This window comes from Arctopsyche grandis, chromosome 2 (genome assembly GCF_051622035.1).
Source record: "Arctopsyche grandis isolate Sample6627 chromosome 2, ASM5162203v2, whole genome shotgun sequence".
Taxonomy (NCBI): domain Eukaryota; kingdom Metazoa; phylum Arthropoda; class Insecta; order Trichoptera; family Hydropsychidae; genus Arctopsyche; species Arctopsyche grandis.
The window spans coordinates 3,601,577-3,620,447 of NC_135356.1; the positions used below are offsets into that span (position 1 = coordinate 3,601,577).

The following is an 18,871-nucleotide window of genomic DNA, read 5'->3' on the forward strand; positions in this document are numbered from 1 at the left end:
ATTTAATAGTTCTAATGATTGTCTTTTACCTATTCTCTTGCGAAAAGTCCATTATCGATATTGTGTCTTAAAACTCATGAAAAGAATTCACCGAAGAACGGAGACATCTGATTTTTTTTTATTTGGTGATTCTTCAATGATTCAATGTTGAAATCACTTATTTCATGTGTCTTTTTTGTGTTTTACATTAATGAATATATATTTTTTGTTACGATTGTTTTAAATGTTATTAAAATTATATTTTAATGCTTTTATATGAATAAATGCTATTCTGTTGCTTGAGTGGCCCGTATTTAAACCCAATTACCTGACTCTTATTTCAATTTAAAACCGAAAAATCAAGGTGGACGAGAAATGGTCAAGCATCAAAAAAAAAAAAAAATAGCCAATGTTTGGGAATTCCGAGTCATATTATATTTACACGATCAATCATAAATTGGGATTTCTTTCAGTGAATTAAGATTTCGAAACATACTTAAGTAATTATAACTCTATAAAATTGCATTATGATACAGTTATTTTCTTTCTTAAATATAACATGTAAATTAAAAAGCAGAAATAGTAGATTGTAAGCAGAATATACTACGATGACAATTCATATGTGTGTAGCGGCTGGCGAGCTTTTCTGAAATAAAATTATTTTGTGGAGCGAATAGCTTGTTACAGGGACGAGGAAGAGATGATAAAAATTATAACCATTATTCTCAAATGCTTTTATTATATTTTCCAAATAGCAGTTTTGTGTAAACAAGATTTAGGTAGACAAGTTTTGAAATTTTGAAAGGAGTATCTATACAATCAGAATGATATTTGAAAGTATAGATTTGAATAGGATGTGTGATTGTAGAGTGTTGAAACAATAAAGGTTTTATTTGTTTATTTAAGATATAGCCAAGCTTAATAACTAATTATATTCAATCACACAAATAATAATGTATTAATATATACACATACATTCACATATGTACATAGATACATACACACTGTTTGAGGTGTTACCTTACAGCTACCATAAGTTTATCAATATTACAAGTATATTTGTAATTTCATCTGGCAGCTTATTATAAGTAACAACACTTCTATACATACACGTTTTTCCTACTCTTATTTAATTTTAAATTCTGTGATTTATTGCTACCTCTAATGCTATATTTATGTAAATGTAACCCTCTGTGGTGACCGCCGGGGTTCTGGCAGTACCAATGGGATGCACGGTCAGTCACCGTTTTGCGGGAAGCATTCTCTTCGTCAGAATAAACAACACCGTCACTGTTGCACTCGCCTTCCCCCATACCTCTAATAAAATATCTATCGAAATACCTAGGTAACATTTTCTTATCCAACTTATAAATAAAAACCGACATATATATTTTCAGAGTATCATCAAATTTATAAAATACTTTAACACGGATCTTATACTAATATACCTATTTATGTGCATCTAAGATACTCTTCGTGGCTCTATTCTGTAATGTTTGTAGCCTATCTTAGCCTAGCCTACAGAAAAGATCCACAACACATAAAATGTGGTCGGACAATTGCATTATATATGATAACTGCCTCCACCACATCCACTAAACTATGAAAATAGCATTGAAATCACTTGGAAACGATCCACCTTGAATTTGTTAGACCAGCATACAATGAAATCCATCCCGGCAAAAAGCTTTATGGATAAGCCGTCATCTGATGTGGAACCCATGGGGTTATGTTTGTATTCTTTATAAAAGTTGGACATGATAGAGGAGGGGCAGTAGATGTTAGATATGCGTTCAGCTATATCAGCGGCTTCGAAGAAAAGTGACTGACTGACTGACTAACTCATGAATGGATAATATATGTCGCGGTACGAATGCACACACGTCAAATGTAAAAACGTAAACAAATGTCTGTTAGTGTGTGTGTGTGTGAGCTATCGACGCGACACCGGTGTAGGGCTGCCATAATTGTCGGACCATAGACCGGGACACCCTCCCCCCCCCCCCCAATAAAAATAATTTATTATATTTTTTGATAGTTTAATTAAAATAAATTGAATCATGTTTAATTATATTATTAACAGATTGTAATTGAATCATGTTTAATTTTATTTTACTCATTCTCTCTTGTCTTCACTCTTCCCCAACTTCTTGAACTCGATCTTCAATGCTCTTCGTTGCCCAATCATACTTTTTTACTTTTTGAAGGAGTTCCTTTTTCTCTTTTACATAATTATAAAATTCGATGCATGACATTTTATAATTGAAAACGCACTGAATTATGCTTTCTACTGTGTCAATTGAAAGCTTGTTTCGTTCATCTGTCCACCGAGTATTAATTAATGAAAATACACGCTCAACGTGTGCATTATGTGCTGGGACAGCGTACAGGCACAATTTCAGTAGGTTAGTTTTTCTTTCTGTTTCTTTAGTATTTTTAAAAAAGCATAACCATTTATCATGTACATATTTGGTATCCCATTCTTCATGTGTTTCATTTTCAATAAATGATTTCATGTACACTAATTACTTCCTCGTGAATTGAATCCGTGAAAAATATATTGATGTTACTTAAATATGCAATAGTTTCTTCAACTCGTTCCCATTTGAGTACATCATTGAGAAGCATCCATGAAAAAACATCATATTTCGCGATTGGAACAGACCACTGTTCCAAATATTTAATTTCAACTTTGAAGAAATTATCCACTTCTTCATCAAACACTTTTAATTGTGTTATCGTAACTTCTTTGCATTCTTTCAGTTTGTTGTAGGTTTGTTTTGCTTGTATTTACTAGTTAATCTTTCCATTAATTGTTTTTTTTGTATCTTCTAAAATATGTTTTACTTCTATTGTAATTATAGCCTTTTCAGGCTTTTTAATTTGCTTTTCAAATAAAAACATTTGACTGTGTACAAACATGGTGTTAAGTTCTGACAAAGGATTTTTAAAGAAATCAATTATCGCTTTTGGAGCATTTTCTTCATTGGAGAAAAAGTCTTTCAACGCCTCCCACATACTTAGTATTCTTGTAATTGATGGAAGGAGTGATAACCATCTGCTTCTAGCGCAAAAACACACTTAATTATATATTATCGGAAAGTATTATTTTTAAATAATATCTGGGACAAATATCCTTCTGAAGGGGACACTGGGACGCAAGCCTCAAAACGGGGACATGTCCCCGTAAACTGGGACGTATGGCAACCCTACACCGGTGGCGAGTACTAGTAATTACGTCAATTCGGATGGGAAACTTAGATATGCGGCCAGGAGAATTGCCGGGCCGAGGAAAGAGAGGTAAATAATGATCGGACATGAATGTTTTTTTTTTATTTTTATTGTTGTTTGACAGGTTGCATTATCCTACATATCCATTGTCAATTTATCTGAACCTTCCTTACTAATGGGAAGGTCAATCAATTCAGTAGTAATGGGTAGAGACCAGTGGCGTAACGTGAATTCCAGGCGCCCCCCCCCCCCCCCCCCCCATATACACATATTATTTTCTTTTCGGTAAAATAATTTTTCAAAATGCATACCTTTTTACGTAGAAAAATCTGTTCTTCTGGACTTCGCATTGGCAAACACTTCGATTATTTCGTTAAAATTCATTTTATTTGTTCTCTCATGTTCAATACTAATCAGCGCTAATCCTTTGAGTCGATGTTGTGACATAGTTGACCTTAAGTAATTTTTAATAAGTTTCAACTTAGAGAACGAGCGCTCAGCAGTGGCTACAGTTACCGGAAGCGTGAGGAACAAGATGATTGCGGTGGCGATATCAGGAAATGACGAATTTATAGTGTAAAAATCACAAATGAAGAGCTTCGCCAAATTATGAACACTGTCGATCTTCTCTATTTTTTCTCTTAACCCATTTGAACCCACGCGGTCAGTTATGAACTTACACGATGTATGCCAGCGCGGTCGTTCACGGCATTTTACAATTTTGCGTCGTAAAATAAAGGGATCACTCAGGCCGGCCGTAAAACCTTTCATTACGCTTGGTTAGATGTTGGTGATGAATTTTAAGAAAGTCACACGAAATTAAATCAGTTCCTTTTGGAGTTTTGAGGGAATAACATCGAGCGCTTTTCGACTTGCGGATATGTCGAAGAGAAAACATACGTAAGTTTTTTATTTATCTTTATGTTTCTTGTACAGTAGGACTTATTGTATAATATGCATAAGAGAAATTGCGTTTAAATATCTCATATTCCTGAAAAAAAAAAAAAATCAAAATCGACGGAGTCGTATATGACTCCTTGGGATAATGACACATATTTCAATGACAAAGCTCCAAACCCCATTTTGTTGCAATCATTGATGAAATCGTTACAAATTCTTCAAATGTATTCCTAAAACGATTGAGATTGTCGTATGCATTTTTGATCATCGACTGAGCACTGATAACATCGACGTTTTTTGATTGTAGGAGCTTTGATACAAAGTTGAGAGGCTGAAGAATGTTATCAAAAGGCACGAGTAGGAGAATAAATTCGAAACTTTCCATTTTCTTTTTTAGTCCCTTTGCTTCTGATTGTTCATCCTTTCTTTTACTTTTTAAAATTATTTCTGTAAGACATTTTAGGACATCTGTATATGAATATCGAAGTGCATTGATGGAATCTAGTCTTGAAGACCAACGAGTAGGGTTCAATCTTTTTAAAGTAACTGATGGTGAATTTTCCTTAAAAACTTCCCACCTGTTAATGCTGACAGCGAAAAATTTATAAATTTGTTCAACCACATCAAAAAAATAAGAAGCTTTTGGCACATCAGATACGGTATCTTTAATGACGAGATTTAAATTATGAGCTGCACAGTGAACGTAATGAGCGTTTGGTTCGAGTTCAGTTATCTTCTTTTGTAGACCGTTGTATGCACCACTCATTACTCTGGCACCATCGTAACCCTGTCCTCTACATTTCGCAATATCTAGTCCTTTACTTGTCAATAAATCCAAAATAATTTTTTTAAACCCTCTGCACTTCTGTTTTTAACATTAAAGAACCCAACGAATGATTATTTAATTTCAACATCAATTGGACGTTGAATTTCATCTTTTTGAACAACAATGTATCGAAAAACAACACTCACTTGCTCAATTTTACTTAAATCTTGAGTACCGTCAATTATGATTGAATAGAAAGGCGAAATGTTTATCTCTTTAAATATTTAATTTTCTATTTGTGTCGAAATTAATTGGATGATTTCATTTTGAATTTTCGCGCTCAAATAAGTCACAAAACCTGCCTTATATTTGGTTATCAATGATTCCAAAAGAGGATCATAAGTTGCCAGAAATTTAATAAGAGAAAGAAATTTTCGAAATGCCAAATTACATTTGGCCAATGTTAATATTACATTAATAATAAGATGAATCACTTGACGCCAGTAGTTTACACGACTTTTCAATTCTGACGAGATATATTCATCAATTGTCTCAGGATTTAGTGTGTACTTGAGATTTTTCGTGAATTGAAATTTTTTTTGAAAGTCCTCTCCAGTCTTGTATGCCTTCAACCCAAGAGGAATTATAATATTTATTTTTTTTGTCAGCAAAAAGCCAACACGGTTCACAGTACGCTCTATTCAGTTTTACCGAGTAACCTAGCCACGTCCTTTGTATTTCAATCCCAGACTGGTTGGTCCACTTAAAATATTTTTTAGAAAAGCATCTTTTTCCAACGAGGTCTCGAGGAAAAGATACAAGATCAGGTTGACAAGTACCGTGATTCAATATAAATTTCCTCAGATTAGTGTCATTTTCTGTCAGCTCATTTGTGTAATGTCCTCGGTCAGTCGGATATTTTTCTTGAAGAAGGAACCTTATCGACTGAATCGACCACTTCACCAGAAATGTTTGAGGAAGAAGAGCTAGGCTCAGTCGACTAAATTTCTGCAACAGTTAAGTTCGCCGTATTATCCGTAACTGCTGGTTCAATTACATCGGTATTGCTCAAAGGAGAGCTTGGTTGTTTTTCTGATAAAACTGCTGGAGGACTTAATTCCACTATGTCACTAGAGGCTTTGAAAAATTTGTGGATTTTAGTCAATTTCGATGAACTCGCGATTTGAGTATATTTTCGCTTTCGAGATTCTGCTCCACTGAATTTTTTCTTAAAACTACTCATATTAAAAAAATATATGTATCGCGAAAGATTTCTCAACTACAGGGATAACACAATGGTACACTTCACGTCACTTTACCCTGAGCAATGAGTTAGTTTTTATATACAATGATCAAACACCAGTGGCGGCTCGTGATAATTTTTAGTGGCGGGGCTGCACTGAAAATATGTCTAAAAAATGTCACCATAATTATTTTATCATGTCATAACAGGACAAAATAAGCACAATTTTTGGCGTACGACCACTTACATGTGGATTTAAGTATTATTGAAAAAAAAACTAGCAAAATTCACCACTCATTAAAGGGGTGCGTCCAAACGCGATGAAGATTTCGAAAAATACGCTGGTACTCCAGTAAGATTGCTAAAAAAATTCGTTCTTGCTGGTTTCGCGACGCGGATTAAAAAAAAACCCCAAAACCTTTCAAAAACTTAACCCCCTAATTCGTAACGAAAAACATTAACCTGTTGACAATGCATCGATACATCGGTTGTTTCATCTGCCATAACAGCTAGATAAGTTGTTTTTTTTTTTATTTCAGCACTTATTTGTTCCCTACACACGTTCAAAATACAATCTAAAAGTTAATTTTGAATAGTTTTTGATGTCCCTTTAAAAACCGAAGAAGTTTGAAAATGTTTTTTTAAAGAATCGTCGAAATTTTGTGAATATTCTAGAAGCCCCCGAAAAACTCCTGGATTTTTTTAATTATCTGTTTCATCGTGTCCCCTCATTGGCATTTCAAATTTACCGCAAAATTTAACGCAATCAATAATTTTAAATAAAACATCCCGATTTTTTTTTGACGTTTTCGTTATGCTTATCTATTTCCCGCCGACAAGCTTCCCAAAATCGTGAGATTACACAAATTTTTTAAGTGTTCGACACTTCCCTCGTGTTTTTAAATTTATCGTTTAAATGTTTTAAGTCAATAACTCCTGTTTTCGTCCAAGATGCTTCGCCTGGCGACTCGCCTCCAAACAAAATACACGGATAACAAAATAACGCGTTTTTTTCTGTACATCTCGTTAACCAATTGTATTTTTTATAAATGTCTGGATTAAATTTTCGCGAGTAACTAAAAGATCTACTAGTTGCAGGCTGTGAAATAATTAAATTGGGCGTGAGGCAGCCTAATGCTTTTATAGCGACTTTTTCGGTAAGTTCTAGTCGCGAAAAGTGCAAATTTTGTAAATATTTTACTGAATTCTTTTGTTCTTCCATTTTTAAAAGAAAAAAAATCTTAATATATTTAAATAAAAAATTACGAGAAAAAGTTAAACAGATTTGAAAAAAGTTTGCTGTTATCAAAATGAAAACGACTCACCGAAGATTTGATGAGGGCTCGTACACAACCAATTAAGAGTAACGAAAACGAATAAAGCTGTGATCGTGCGATTCAACTAATCAAATGTAAGATCAAGCGCGCGAAATCTTAAACAAACTGACAGATGAATGTCGAAGGCGAAGACTGCCGACTGTAGACGGCAGACAGGCGAAGGCTGCCGACTGTCCAGCCCAAAATGGCAGAGTGAGTGAAAGAGAAAGAGCTATCTGCAGTTGCAAATAGCTCTTTCTCTTTCTCGTTCCGAAACTCCGGGCTGCGCAGCGTTCAGCTCGGCGCTGTAACACTTTACAGCCAGTACAGCAACATTTTAATTCATCTGTCACCATACAAGTTAGTGGGGTCTTCAAAACGGTCAACATTACTTACAATATCACCCTTTTGGATATGGGTGATATTGTAAGTAATATTTACTCTGTCGAAGGCCCCAATAGTTAAGTCCATCCAACTAATAAAAAAAATATCATTAATAAATAAAATATTAAATGTTTTATTAAATATATATCTTATAATTTTATAGGAGGGGCTGCAGCCCGGCAGCCCATTAGGACGAGCCGCCACTGTCAAACACGTTTCGGGAGCTAGTTTTAATGATAATCAATCGCGATCCGATTCCAGAGCGTGTTCAAAATCAACTGAAGAAAAGTCCGAACGAACACAATGATTTTATGAGTAAAGTTGTAAAATTGACATATTTTGGTCGCGTTCTATGATTTATTAATGGAAAGACGTTATACTTATGTTGAAAAAAAGGTGGACCCATTATAAAACCGACATGCATGCTTTTGACTTTTATGACGGTCTGCAATGAAATAATTTTGGTCGGAGATTTCAATGCTATTCTCGAAAATAAATACAAAGTTGTAAACTTTAATTGGTTTTCACGCCTCATTTAATTTTGTGTTATTGTTTTAACGTTTAATATGTATGTACAAAAGTAGGAGAGAATTCTCAGATACATGTACATAACATAAAACGAGATGCGAATAGTTTGAAAAATAAAGTAGTGTTTAAAAAATTGTCACAAAAAAATTTACAGAAAAAGTTAAAAAATCAGTGAAAAAGACGCGCCCCCCCGCATTGCGGGGTCTGCGGGCGCGGTAGTAACGCCACTGCGTACAATTGAAACGGCTTTTGGGAGTTCAAACGGTTAAAGTTCATCGGAGAAGATGATTTAGCATAAGTGGATCAATCATGATGGTTTATCCGAATTATTGTTGTTATTATTGAAGAAAGAGATCGATGTCTCGTTGGATAATATAATTGTTTGTTATCAAAAAAGAAAAATGTCTTGTTTGACAGTTTGAATTGTTATTATAGTTTGTTTTGACAGATGGAATTTTATTATTGTTATTCGTTTTGACAGGTGAATGACTGTAATGACTGCTATTTTTATAATTTTGACGTTTATTTAATTAATTGTTTTTGCAGCACTTAATTTATCAGTCGCTCTCCCCCTATTTGATCACTGGGGAGGGGAGTGTTTCACTAGCACTTATTGGGAGCGGGGCCGATTTGGCTGAATCAGGCCATGGTCACTGCGTCTGCTCCCGGGAGGATGCGCGAGTGACTCTGCCCAGAGCCCACTCCGCCGTTGGTAGCCCGTCATCCTTGATTGGTCCCGACATATGTATGGGTCGATGTCCTCTCCTCCATTTGCTCACTGACGGAAGTCTCTCTTGTGCGCGTGTGTGTGTGTGTGTGATCTGAACGCGTCCCCAACCAAGCCAAAGCCGAACCCACCATGGTGTACAGAATCGACATGAGTCTGGACGACATCATCAGGTCGTCGAAGCGCGGCAGGCGAGGGGCGGGAGGAGGAGGAGGAGGAGGAGGAGGAGGGGGAGGGCGAGGGCGAGTGCGAGCCGGCGGCATCCAACGCAACCAGCGCAAGTCACTCGCCTACACCAGGGGCGATGTCAACGGCGCATGGAAGCACGACATGTACGACTTTGGCATAAAGAAAGCGGCGACAGACTTAAACTCGACCACTTCCACCAAGCTGCTCGTGTCCAATCTCGACTTTGGCGTGTCCGAGTCGGACATACAGGAGCTGTTCGGCGAGTTTGGCGTGCTGCGCCGCACGTCCATGCACTACGACCGATCTGGACGATCGTTGGGTACCGCTAATGTTGTTTTCGAACGACGTGCGGATGCTGTGAAAGCGATCAAGGAATACAACGGTGTGCCGCTCGACGGCCGCGCCATGAACATTCAGTTGGTGACGTCAGACATCGCGGAAGCCCTGGGAGGCGGCCGCCGAGGGGGCGCAGCAAATCGTCAAGGCGCCGTTGTTGACAGAAATGCCCGAGCAGCACTTCCACAGCAACGCTCAAGACAGAGTCGCGGTGCTGGTGCTGGTGCTGGAAGACAAAGAAGAGGAGGTGGTCGGCGCGGTGGTGGACGTGGTGGCCGACAACGTCCACCCCCACCCACCGTCGAACAGTTGGATGCGGAACTCGAAGCCTACACCTTAAGGAAATAAAGTGATCTTTTGATGATGATGATGATGATGATGTGATCTCGTATGCAAATAAGACACGTTGAACTGTATATATATATATATATATATATATATATGTACTACTCAGTTGAGTAGTACTATTTATGTACACATCAACTTACCTTGGCAACACAAAATATCGTTATAATGTGAATATCCAAGAGCTATGTATTACGGGTGGCATACTCACAATCGGTCACTGATCACTGATCACTTTTTCATGATCTAGAAATAATGTGTGTGTCTATATGTGTCTGTCTGTCACTCCACTTTCAGGATATTTGTTGTGTATGCATGTCCGGGAAGCTTACTGTAAAAATATTAAACGTTAAGTAAAGAACGTATAAAAATATTTTTGTATTTTTAAATTTTTATTTTATTGTTGTTTTTTTGTATATTTTATAAAAATTTTAATTACTTTATGTGAACGTTTATAATTGTAATTTGTAATTTGTAATTGGCCAGGAAGGCGCATTGAGATTTACCTGTAAGGCCTTCCTGGTATATGTGTAAATAAAATTAAAAAAATATATATATACAAATATATAAAATATATATATATATAATAAATTAAATTTCTCTCAACATATTTCTTTTATTACCAACAAAGCATTTAAATCTCTTGGATTCCTACTCCGCTCGACAAAACCCTTTAATGATCCTTATGTACATACTTAAATTACTTTATTTTTCCTTTGTAAGGTCTTTATTTTCCCTTGAATTTGCCTCAATTATCTGGTCACCTTTTTATTTATCCCATATTAATTGTATTTAGAAAGTTCAACTTAAATTTATTAAATCCTTACGCTACCTTTTTCCTACCTATACCCATTCTACTGTTTCCGACATTTTAAAAATCCTTTCTTTTAACAATCTTTCTGTCAGGCGACGACATACTGATGCTATATTCTTCTTTAAGCTCATAAATGGTTTCCTTGATTGTTCTGATTTACCGAATAAGGTTAATTTCAGAATCCCAGTTCGGTACTCTAGACGCGTTGCACTCTTTTCACTTGATCCTTTCAATACTAATTCCCAAAAATATTCTTATCTGCAGCGCGTTTATCGTATGTTTAACGGAGAGCTGAATGAGGTTGATCTGTTTGGTATTTCCCTACATCAATTCAGGTCTAACATCAAGAGAATCTTGACCGATTGATTCATTTCTTCTCCTATTCTATTTTTCCAATATTTTTATACATATATACATATCTATGTGCATCCTGTTGTCTGTTGATTTTTCAATAAATAAAATAAAAATAAATTAAGGTAGCAATTAACAAATTTTACTTTAGTCAAATTTGTGATAGTTTTAATGACCATTAAAAATGTCTCATTTACATATACTTTTATAACTATTATCCCAGTTGTATTAGAATATATGAGAAATAATTTTAATTTTAGTATTGTTTACTCGGGAAATTTCCACACGCATAGAATTCTAATTCTTTGAAATGTTCTTTCGCTTTCGACAGTATATTCGCATTAAGATGTAGGTTTGTAGCTTAAGAATGTTTTCCTTTATCTGTGTGTTCACCTACCGACGATTTATTCGGAAAGAACGAGTTTTCCCCACCTCAGCAATAGAAAATCCCACGTTTGACTCTCCCGCTTCGGTTATCTCGCAGTATCATTTGTCAGACGAATTATTTTCCATTCCCTTGTATTATACTATAGTAATCGCAAGAAAAAATTTCTACTACCAGTTGTCGGATTTCGTTCAAATTTTTTTATTTCTTAAATTCACTGTAAATATTATACACATTAAATATCAACCTTATCAACTATGAAGAAAATGTCCACTTGTGGCTTTCTTGACAGATTAGTCCAATTTTTTAAATCATATCTCTTGAATCGTTAACAGTTTGTTGTCTTTGGTACCTCTCGCTCCCATATCTATGTTGCTGGCGAGTTCAGAATACACCCGAGACCTAAGTTAATTGTTAACTTGGCTGTTTTTAACGAATTTTTGCCCAATCCAGTTGTGCAAGAAAATTTCACACAATCAAAAACAAAGCACCACTGGTATATTGAACTCGCAGCTTTATTCTATAATTTGTCTTACCCGTCTTAAGCTGGTTCCTTTGCCATTGACAAATCCCGCTTAACCAACAAAAAGTTCTTTGAAGAAAACGGAGAATAATTTATCGTGACGAGGGATTATTTCGTCTTTGCGATAAAATATTTTGGATGTAAAATATCACTTAAATAAAAAAAACATAAAAAATTGCAAGAGGAAATATGTTATATCTATAAAAACACATTAACCCACAATACTTTTTGGCGCACACGAATTGCGCGTGTTGATCCAAGAATAATTTGAAAGCAATCTAAATCTAGAAAAATCCTTTAATTGAAACATCCAACATAGAAATTGCTTCGGCAACAATTGTTTACCATTTGAGACGGACATTACAATTGTTTATCATTTTTGACACGGACACTTCTTACATTATTGAGCCAAAGCATTGACGTCAATCAAATTGTGCAAGAAGATATAGCAGGCAAAAATAGATGAATCGGCAAAATCGACAAAAGAATATTTACAAAGGGAAAAAATATTTAAATAAAAAGACCTTTTTTAATACCAAATTATATTTCGATTAAATCTTCAAGTTACAGAATAGACTTTGCATATTTTAGATTTCATACTAAATAACAAATAAATAAACTCACTTGTATCACTTATATAACTATAATAACAAATTCATATTCAATAATAGAAATCACAATATTTTCTTAAACAATATTCAATTAACAAATATCACATTGAATTTATCAGTCTTATATTATATACATATGTATTATAGGAACAACTAACAAATAGTTAACACATGCACATTCTATAGAATGTACATATAATAAAGGGGTGTACATATATCGAACACCATATTTGGTTGAAATAGGTATGTATGTGTTCTATTAACAACTATCACATTGGATCAGTCTTATTAATTGAAGATACTAATTACTTATTTAACATTTATATACATATATAAAGAATAAATATATATAAAGGCACATGACTTTGTTTTGCCAATCACAATATTCAATAGCTACGCTATATAAGACTATATTAATGTAAAATACTAAATATTACAATGAGATGTTACCCAAAAGAGGTATCCATCATCAAACACAAAAGTTAAGTAGACGTTTTACTCTTCTAGTATCAGTCTAATTATTTGAACATCTTTTAAATCGAGGACGTCGGTTTGAAGAATATTTCCTATACATTTTTGACTGCCGAATCGCTAACTTGGGAATTGGAGAATTGTTGGCGAAATCCCTAAACAAATAAAAGTAATTATTAATACAACAGATGATCAGTAATAATATGTACATAAGTTATAAATAACCGCGACTTACATTTCTTAAAGCGTTGATGATCCGATACTCATCAGCTCCACATCGCTGTCACAGCTGAAATTGAAATGATTGCGATTGTTAGCATAACGTAACCAACAAGAATTGAAAATACCACAGGAATAATATGTAAAGATATGCGATTTTACCTTTTCGATGAACTCGCGTCCGAGGAGATGGACCTGAAAGTAAGGTTATTGTAATTATGAATATTGTCAAACATTGATAAATAATCATAATTGTACTGTAATTATTTATTTATTTAAAAGTTTCGGACCATTGTGGCATAAAAAAATAATAATAATAATAGATAGAACAAAAAGCAAAAGGAAAAAATACAAAAAAGAAGAAAAAAAACATACAATTATATAATATTAGAAACAACTTACATTTTGGTAGGCGACACTGAGCTCCGGCTCCTCATCTCAACATCGCTGAGTCTGAAATTTCAAAAGCGAATGCGATTATTAATATATCCAAGAATTGATAGTAATACAGAAACAATATATGTATATGTATGTGACTTACTCGTTTGACGAAGATCCCGCCTCGGAGATGGACCTGAAAGAAAAGTGATTGTAATTATGAATATTGTAAATCATTGATAAATAATCATCCTTGTACTGTTCTGTACATTGAAACAACTTACATTTTTGTTGGCGATGCCGAGCGAACGCTCATCATTTCCACATCACTTTCTGAGCTGAAATTGAAATTATTGCAATTAATAACATATCCAAGAATTGATAATAATACCGAAACAATATATACATAAATATATTTACTATAAATATAGTCATAAGCCTATATAGGGTATAGATCAGCGGTTTCCAAACTGGGAGGCACCAAAACTTTTTAATAAAAAAATAATTTTCATACCATAATCTATAAACTCCAAATAAATAAAACTTCATATCGTAGCTTAACAGTAAAAATTCAATGCATGAATGTTTATTTTTATTTTTCTTTCATTTTTATATATACATTTAATTACTATAAAAAATTATCCGGAGAAGAAGTAAAAATCTTTTTATTGACCACTTGGATGGTTTAGTGCTGCATTTTTCCAATTATTTCAAAGACCTTGATTTCCCAAAGTTGTTGTGGATCCAGAATCAATTAATAACTACATTAAAGAAGAAGACGAATTCGAGCTGACAACCATCGAAAAAGAAAAATTGATAAAACTAAACTTTGTGCCAATAAACAACAACATCCTTCGCATTTAATTTTGATGTGTTCTGAGATGTAGTTTAATTAGTAATTTAATATATAAATTTATGTTTATAGCCAAACATTTTTATTATTCTGTCATTAAAGGTTTATTATTTAAAACGTGTCTATATTATTATATCTATTGAAAAATAAAAGGTAGCATAAAGTTTGGAAACCGCTGGTATAGATAGAAGCATTATATAAAATATTATATAGAAACTGTCATCCATATAATAATAAAACATGGATAATATGTACATATATAAATAGATATGATTTACCATTTCGATGGGCCCGCGTCTGAGCAGATAGACCTGAAAGTAAAATGATTGTAATTATGAATATTGTCAATCGATGATAAATGATCATACTCATACTGTAATTATAGAGAATCAACTTACATTCTGGATACCGGGTTCCTCATCTTAACGTCGCGATTGGACCTGAAATTTAAAAGCGATTGCGATTATTTACATATGCAGGAGTTTATAAGCAGCAAGTTTATGTGATTTACTATAAATAATCATACGTATAGTAAAATATAAGTTAAAACTTACGCTCTGTATAAAGTGCTCGGGGTTTGACTAACCTCGGAATCGCTATCCGAGCTGAAATTGAAATTATTGCGATTATTTACATATATCCAGGAAGTGATAATAATACAGAAACAATATATAATATATAAATAAATGTGATTTACTATAAATAATCATACTTAAAACTTACGTTTCGTATAAAATAGTTGAGGCTTGACATAGGCCGGAATCGCGGTCATTATCCGAGCTGAAATTGAAATTATTGTGATTAATAACATATCCAAGAATTGATAATAATACAGAAACAATATATAAATATATGTATGTGATGTAATATAAATAATTATAGGTCTATATTGTATAAAGGGTTAAAACTTACTTTCCGCGTACCGTTGCGAGCGAGCTCCGTTCGGAATCGCTGTCTGATCTGAAATTGAAATTATTGCGATTAATAATATATATTTAAGAATTGATAATAATACAGAAACAACATATAAATATATGTATGTGATTTAATATAAATAATTATAGGTATACATATATGTAATATAAAGGGTTAAAACTTACGTTCCGCGCAGCGTAGCGATCGAGCCCTCTCCAGAATCGTTATCAGAGCTGAAATTGAAATTATTGTTATTAATAACATATCCAAAGATTGATAATAATACAGAAACAATATATAACTTTATGTTTGTGATTTAATATAAATAAATAATTATAGGTATAATATATACAGGGTTAAAACTTACGTTCCGCGTACCGTAGCGAGCGAGCTCCGTTCGGAATCGCTGTCTGAGCTGAAATTGAAATTATTGCGATTAATAATATATATATATTTAAGAATTGATAATAATACAGATATTATGTATATAAGCAGTCAACACTTACGTTTCGCATGGTGTAGTTGGTCGGCGATTTTCTTCATCATCGCTATCCGAGCCAAAATTGAAATTATTGTGATTAATAACATACATATACATATATTTTATTTTATTTTATTTTAAAAAATCAATACCACAGAGACTTGACAGGTTGCCCCAAAGCGTCAATGTGATTTTAATACAAATAATAAAAATCATAAAAATTACAAAAAAAACATCATAAAAAAAATAATAAAAATCATAAATAAAAAAAAACATAAGAAAATAATAAAAATCATAAATAAAAAAAAACATCATAAAAAAATAATAAAAATCAAGTAAAAAATATGTACACAAAATAAAAACAAAGAAATAAGATTGAAAAATTTATATCGTGCTATTTAGGATGTGTTCCACCAACTCAACATAACTGGCATCGAATAGGTCCAAGTAATGTGCCAGTAAGTTAAGGAGTCGAACAGCTCTCGAGAGGGGGGAGTTCATGAGCACGTTTGATTTAGCCCTAATTGGCAAAAATATATCATGTTTTCTTAAAACTCTACGATTTTCCGGGGCCCAGAATTTTAGTTTCTCCAGGATAGTGGGATTGTGAATCTCTCCTCTAAGTAATTTTACGAAATGTTTCCCAAGAAATAAATCTCTTCTCTTTGCCAGGGAGTTGAAACCCAAAGATCCCAAGACAAAGGCACTAGGGAACAGATATGGATAAAATCCAAATGTCTTCAGATATAAAAATCTAAGGAATTTCCTTTGGACTCGTTCCAACATTAGAGAGTAACGAAGTTGATAGGGAGACCATATAATGGAGCCAAACTCGAGCACACTGCGAACTAATGTACAATATAAGAGACGAATGGCAGTGAGCCCTAGTTCGGACGAATTACGGATTACGAATCCAAGGATTTTTGTTGCCCTATCACAGATATTCTCAATGTGAATGTTGAAACTCCAACTATTTTCGAAGACTATTCCCAGATCAGATATAAATAATTCTCTCTGAAGAAGAGAATCATGAAATTTATACGGATATTTAATAGGAGAACGAGAACGAGAGTAAGAAATGACCCGACACTTTAGGATATTGAAGGGAAGTTTATTAACATTAGCCCATTCATAAATAGAATTCAAATCCTCTTGCAAATAAAGAGCGTCAGGTAAATCAATTATTCTCTTATAGATTTTTAAGTCATCCGCATATAATAAAAATTTAGAATGGTGAATAGAAGATTGAATATCGTTGATAAATATTAGGAATAATAAAGGGCCAAGATTTGATCCTTGGGGAATCCCAGTAGTGGCAACATACTCATAAGAAAAGCAACTCCCAAACTTAACGAATTGACGTCGATCCTGTAAATAAGAAATAAAAAGACCAACAAGATTATAAGTAAATCCAATAATATATGTACAAGAATTGATAATAATACAGAAACAATATATAAATATATGTGGGATTTACTATAAATAATCATAAGCATAAAAGCATTATACATACGTATGTACATATGTATATGTAATGTAATAGATTACATACACACATAATATCATTACAATCAATGTTGTCGAGTCGAGTCGTGAAAAATCTCACTCTGAATGTTAAAAATCGTTATATGAAGAAACATCCAACAATGAATTGTAATCGATATGTATTTCATATGGAAACGTTTCGGTCGATTTCACAACATTGATTACAATAATAATATTATAGTTAAAAATACATAAAAAGCAAGCATTCCAGTTTTAGACGTTTCGTCAATATGCATATTGTTCAATTTCAAGTCAGTGGGAAGAACAAGGGAAGCAACAAATCAATGGATGAAAGCAATGGATTCAGGATTCCTTGAAATTATACATATGTATGTATGTATGTATGTATATTGCATGTCAACACGTCGCTTGATGTAAGCGCACAAAATAATAAATAATCAATCAAAAAATAGTATACGTAAGCTATTTGTTAGCAGTTAGCACGACCATCTGAAGTCGCACAAGCAAGTCCGCAAAAGCTTTCGCTAAACACTACATACATACATACATGTACTTAGGTGCATGTAAATTATGAAAAGAATTTTCAGAAAGCATGTGCAAAATACAAAATTTAAATATATATACCTAGGATGCCAATGGAAGCCTCGATCGTATAAAACAGCACAAGAAATTGTATACGATCATTTCGACCGTACATATAATTACTTGTGAATTATTTTATAGAATCATAAATTCAATCAGCATTTTTATTTGAAGTTCATCTCGATCGATATCTTGAATAAAAAAAAAAAAGTCAAATTTTGAAAAATCTAATATAAAATTGGAATTATTTTCGAAAAAAGTGTAGCTCTGTAGAGGCTGCTGCTGGTATTAAAAATTGGTAAATATATTTGAAACACCGAAAACAATCATGAAAATGGTCTGGATATTGCGTTTATCCGAAACATTGCGTCAGTCTGAAAAATCATCCTGCACTTACATATGTACATATGAGAGTACAACTTCCATATAATACACTTTCGATATATGTACATATGTACATATGTAATGAAATGAAACACGTTTCAAACAGATTTACACTTTTAAATATATCATTATAACTACATATGTAGAGGCCGGAATCTGAAGGGGCTGTTTATTGTTCAAAGATTGTAAATGCATTGTTAAAGGTTTGCCGAACCTTTTTTACAAAGCATTTACAACAATTGAACAATAGGCGGCCGGCACGTTTCCGGCCCCTAATTATAACACACATTTGTACGTAATATTAAATAGTATTATTTTACCTATTAGAGACTCTCATACGTTTAGCCCTTTTATGATTAAACGTATAAGAGTCTGGCAATGACTCGTCATCCGTCGAGACTTCATGCTCCGTCAACATTTCTCGATCCGTTGGCGTTTCAGCATCGGAAGCCAT

At 33.7% G+C, this 18,871-nt stretch overlaps 3 protein-coding genes across 3 annotated transcripts; 1 reads left to right on the forward strand and 2 right to left on the reverse strand.

Annotated features, from left to right (window-relative positions):
- Nucleotides 1-4,140: 4,140 nt before the first annotated feature.
- Nucleotides 4,141-5,455, reverse strand: LOC143922550 (zinc finger MYM-type protein 1-like). The gene is made up of 2 exons (XM_077445821.1): nt 4,288-5,455; nt 4,141-4,201 (listed from the first exon to the last, which is right to left on the reverse strand). Exons 1-2 carry the CDS (start codon nt 4,874-4,876, stop codon nt 4,194-4,196), a joined length of 597 nt encoding a protein of 198 aa, XP_077301947.1. The 5' UTR covers nt 4,877-5,455; the 3' UTR covers nt 4,141-4,193.
- A 2,878-nt stretch (nt 5,456-8,333) lies between these two features.
- LOC143922835 (THO complex subunit 4-B-like) lies at nt 8,334-9,947 on the forward strand. The gene has a single exon (XM_077446189.1). It carries the CDS (start codon nt 9,207-9,209, stop codon nt 9,945-9,947), a length of 741 nt encoding a protein of 246 aa, XP_077302315.1. The 5' UTR covers nt 8,334-9,206.
- Nucleotides 9,948-12,548: 2,601 nt separating this feature from the next.
- LOC143922836 (uncharacterized) lies at nt 12,549-18,871 on the reverse strand. The gene is made up of 12 exons (XM_077446190.1): nt 18,738-18,871; nt 15,650-15,697; nt 15,462-15,509; nt 15,273-15,329; nt 15,104-15,154; nt 14,948-14,989; nt 14,828-14,860; nt 13,981-14,034; nt 13,860-13,892; nt 13,721-13,771; nt 13,335-13,388; nt 12,549-13,254 (listed from the first exon to the last, which is right to left on the reverse strand). Exons 1-11 carry the CDS (start codon nt 18,869-18,871, stop codon nt 13,340-13,342), a joined length of 600 nt encoding a protein of 199 aa, XP_077302316.1. The 3' UTR covers nt 12,549-13,254; nt 13,335-13,339.